At 44.1% G+C, this 5000-nt stretch overlaps 1 protein-coding gene across 3 annotated transcripts in view; it reads right to left on the reverse strand.

Annotated features, from left to right (window-relative positions):
• RB195_018628 (uncharacterized protein) overlaps window positions 1–5000 on the reverse strand; it is a gene marked incomplete at both ends in the record, with an annotated part of 64937 nt that overhangs the window by 11561 nt on the left and 48376 nt on the right. For all 3 annotated transcript variants that reach the window (XM_064186155.1, XM_064186156.1, XM_064186152.1), the window contains 3 exons: window positions 1–71; window positions 129–214; window positions 316–495. The exon at window positions 1–71 is cut by the window's left edge and continues 58 nt beyond it. In XM_064186155.1, the coding sequence (XP_064042033.1) occupies window positions 1–71; window positions 129–214; window positions 316–495 (337 nt within the window). The remainder of the gene's footprint in view (window positions 72–128; window positions 215–315; window positions 496–5000) is intronic.

Genomic DNA, 5000 nt, shown 5'->3' on the forward strand with positions numbered 1-5000 from the left:
CCTCGTTCCCATCATCGGTGGCTTCATCGATATATTCAATTAATGGAAGATCGCGACATTTGAATAACATTCTAGAACCATGAAGATGAAGATAAGATAAAAACCAGTTCTCAAGAATAACTCAATACTTAAGCAGTTGATGCAGACACTCCTTGACTAGTGGTGGAACAGGGTTGCAGCACTGGAGAATGCCTTGAAGCTCGCGAGGCAAGGACTAGTATATTAACAGTTAACAGAGAAAAAAATACCGATGTAACTACCTCTTTCAGTTTTCGGGTTTAGTGAGTGCATAGAGCAAATAATTGTTGGCCCTACCTCTGCGATGGTAACCAACATTCGATTAGGCAGTACATAGTGTACACTTTCGTCTTCTTCTCGAGCAACCTGATCCCGCCAACACCAGAGCAAGCGCATGGCTGCAAACTGACGACTATTCAGTCGGCGACGCTCCAGACCCCGAAATCCGTCTTTATCAAACATGGGCTTAGAAAACACCTGAAAGAATCAATTTTCTTCGAAACAGAAAGCAACCAAATCTGACAAAGCTCTAATGCTAGAGAACGCCAAGCGAACGCGACTTCAAAAAACTAGCCAACCATCCTGGGCCATGACTATTCTGCACAAAGGTACCAACATTCTCAGTTTTTGCAATCATTTTCAATAGAATAGGCACAGCTGTCGTTTCCTCATCGTGATTTTGCAATTCCAATTCACTTTAGATCACATATTTTGTGTGTGTGTGTGTGTGTGTCGAAACCACGAAAACAGAGGGAGGCGGGTCTCGCGGTGTCGGATTAAGGCGCCGGAGCCAAAAAGCTATAGAGTGGCGTGAAATTGAGTGCGCCACAAAGCGATAAAATGATGTGGAACGAGAAGTACAGCTTAGGATTGGTGCGCAGACCCCGCAAACCGGTACATTGGATTGGGATGGGTCCACTTGTGTGCCGCTGTGCAGTGGTATCGTTAATCGCAGCCGACAGTTTACCTGATCTGACGTAGAACGTTATCTCTATCATTACGACAATGATATTCATGTCATTTCATGTTAGCACATCATCCGGTGGTAACTGATGAGTAAAAAAAAACCCATTCTTTAAATGTTTCAAAATTGTGGAAGTTTTAAACAAATACAGATGTACAATCAAGTTTGAATGTTCTTCGTTGAAGCGTTGAAAGCGTTAAAAGAAAAAAAAAACAATTCTAATTTTAAAGAAAATGTCACTGCTGTTAATTTTTATTGATCGGTGAAGGCAAGCGAAGCAAACTCCACAAAAAGTCTGAAGTCCGGCTTTAGCCGGACGTTCGGCATGTAATATGGTATCTATAATAAGAGAATCTGAAAATCTTCATAGATGAAGTTTTAACAAGCCCGCAGAAATATAAAATAAAAGTCGGTAAATCAATAAATGGAAAATTTGGAAAATCAATTATGTTTTCGTGACCAAGGTAAAACCAAAGCAGGGTTTCACTTTGTCTAGAGCCGAAATAGGTTACAAGAAAACCGATACAGTGAATGAATCAATATTTTCGTGAGAACAGAAGCGCAAAAGTATGCATCCAATCCGGCATGTCCGGCTAACGCTGGACTTCAGGCTTCTTGAGGTGCACACTTAGTCCGACTTCACTGATTAATAGAAGTTAAATACAGTGGCATTTTCCGTAGGACAAAATTCTTGCATTTTCTAACGACACTTGCTTCGTTTTTTTAAGCATTTAATTTTGAAATTTTTAGAGATATTTCTATCCCATATGGACAAAGTACAACTTCCTTTTCTTGCAATTCAAACTTGGTCGAAAGGGCGGAGACGGCTCGTGACATCAACTTTGCTTTCGGAGAAAGTAATACTTAACTAACGTTTTACGCCGGTTCACTAAATTTCGCAGTGAAAATGAAAGAGCGCGAAGGCCGACCATCGGGGCTTGACGACGTCCTTGGTTGAAGCAGATCCAAGAGTTTCTGTTCGAGAGCTCACTTCGAAGCGAAGAAAAGTGAGAAATTTGAAGTGTCATGGCAGTGGCAGTAACGCTTTTGCCCGACTACGAAGAATCGGGAAGTCGAAGAAACTGGACAAGTGGGTACCGCCTGAGTTGAGAGAGAGTCAGAGGATGCGCCGTCTCGAGCTCTCATCTGCGCTCATTCTTCGTAATAAAAAGACCCTTTTCCGTATCGGATCGTGATGCGCGATGAAAAGTGAATTCTTTACGGCTATACGAAGATGATCTGCACAATGGCTGGACCAGGACCAGAAGTTAAATATTTCTCAAAGATCATGTTGATAGTTTGATGGACCGCAGCGGGTCTGATCTACTACAGCTTCCTAGGTCCCGGGAAAACCATCACGGCAGAGAAGTACTGCCTCGAGCTGGACTAAATGCACCAAAAACTTTGACGTGTGTCCCCGGAATTGACTAACAGAAAAGGATCAATATTTTTACACGACAACGCTCGCTCACACACTGTACAATCAAACCTCCAGAAACTGTGCCAGTTGGACTAGACCCATCATTCGCCATATTCGCTGCACCTTTCCCCCACAGACTACCATTTCTTCAAGCACCTGGACAGCTTCTCAAAGGATAAATGCTTCAAGAAGGAAGGTCAGATCGAAACAACCTTCAGAGAATTTTTACCTTTTAGATGTCCGGATTTCTATGCTGTTAGTATAAACAAGCTTGTATCTCGTCGGCAAAAATGTGTTAATTATAATAGTTCTTACTTTGACAAATAAAGTTTAGTTTGAGCTGAGATGTGTCTGTTTGAATTTATCGTATCAAAATGGACAACTTTCCGAACACCCTAATACTATTTAAGCAATCATTATTCCATTTTCTTGAAAGTGTCACCCCATGAATCTGAGGCGGTACGAGTTTCAGGAGGGTAGTGCCTATACAGGGCCGTAGATTGTGGGAAAAAGGGCGATTCCATCCACCTCGCCCCGTAATCAGCGTAAACGGACGACCCCGGAATGCTATTTCTTATGACGGCTTCTGTTGCAATGCGCAGCGTTTGCGCCCTGCCCCGCCCCGCCTGCGACTCGTCGAAAACCCATTCGGACGACTCGCAGGAAGGGCGGAGCGCGACGGTTGCGCATTGCAACAGATACCGTCGTACGAAACAGTCGATTTGACGCCATGGGACCTTTCCCACTCCATTTTATGGCCTCCTGGCACCGGCGTATCAATTCGACGCCAAGGGACCCGTTCCACCCCATTTTCTCGCTCTTTGGCCCCAGCGCACCAATTCGACGCACACCAACACACACACACACACACGACAGCATAAGCCTGTTATTTTATGGCATAATATATATATATATATATCTTATATGGAATATATATACCTACATACAGGTACCTTTACCCTTACCACCGGCATAAATGCCCGGGGTTAGCTGGACATCAGACTGGTTGTATGTGTAAGAAAACAAACCCGATCGAGGATCTAAAATATACCAAGATGGCGGAAAATTGGACAATTTTGTAATCATTTAACGCAGACCCTGGCCAGGCTGCATTGTTAACGCTGGTGTTTCTTAAAACGTTACTTATTAAGAACGGGATTTTTTTTATTGAACGAATACAATGAATACTCTGAAATTAGGGGAAAAGACAAGGATGAAGATACCTCGCAAAAAGACGTGGGATGACTACTAATATTAACTGCAGTGACAGTCAAGTCAAAAAGACCTGGAGCTCTGTGCATTTGTGTGAGCGGCTGCGCTAAGCGGCGCTGTTGAGCTGGGGGTTGAAATCGAGGTGAGACCATAGTTAGCTTCATTAGGACTGCACCGAGTATGTGCTAACGAAAACGAACTACTGTTAACGAAGGTCCTCACTCGATCCCAACCGTTATGCACCACCATGCCGCTTGGAGCGCACTCGGCTACGCAACCGACTTTTAGGTCGCTTTGACTCGGCTTCGTAGATTAGTAGTTGATGTTTCTCAAGAAAAGAAAAAAAGACTAGAAATGACTTCAATGTAAACAGCACTCCACTAAGGAGCTCATGACTGCAGCTGAGTGAGTTCGAGTTCATAACACGAGCCAGACAACAGTAAAACTTTGGTAGAATGAAACTTATCATGACATATAATAACGAGCTTAGCCCGTGTGTGTGTGTGTCATGCTCGCGTCGGAGTCTCGGGATGGTCCTCAAACACAAATACAGTCTTGGATGGATAGGCTGCAGCAACATGGATTGCCCCTCAACATATCAAAAACTGAGTACATGGAGTGCGGACCAAAGATAGAAGATGGTTCAACCCGTGTCGATGGCACCGAATTAAACAAGGTGTTTAAAGTACCTTGGATCGAAAGTGACTTCCACAGGCGACATTGATCAAGAAGGTAGAGCACGTGTTAATGCGGCATGGATGAAATGGAAAATGGCAACAGGCGTACTGTGTGACAAGAAAGTCTCTGTTCGACTGTTGCTCTTTACGGTTCCCAGTGCTGGGCGACGACGAAAGTCTTGAAAAGAGTGTTGCACGCTATGGAGATGCGGATGTTGAGGTGGACGATAGGTGTAACGCTAAAAGACGAAGTATTAAACGACACTGTACGATCCATCTTCGGCGTCGTCCAGATAACTGAAAAGATTACAGAGGCGCGACTAAGATGGTTTGGTCACGTATTGCAGCGAGAGGAAAATTCTGTTGCCAAAACCGCCCTGAAGCTCGGTGTTTCAGGAGTGAGGTCCCGCGGCAGGCCAGGAATTCGCTGGTTGGACCGTATGAGAGATGCGCGTTTGTGTACGGCTAATGCGATGATTCGAACCAAATGGAAGACAAGAAGCAGAAAGGCGGACCCTGCAACAACGCTGGACAAACGCTAGGAAGAAGAAGAAGTCCAGGTTACATTTCAGTGCTACTAGCCACGAGTATATGACCTTGCATCTTAGCGTGGGATGTGGCCAACAGCTGACACGTGTTATCATGCATAATTATCTCTTTCCCTAAAGAACGATACTTTGTCTTCTCTGCCAATTAATTCAACTCAATT

Source organism: Necator americanus, chromosome II (assembly GCF_031761385.1).
Source record: "Necator americanus strain Aroian chromosome II, whole genome shotgun sequence".
Classification (NCBI taxonomy): domain Eukaryota; kingdom Metazoa; phylum Nematoda; class Chromadorea; order Rhabditida; family Ancylostomatidae; genus Necator; species Necator americanus.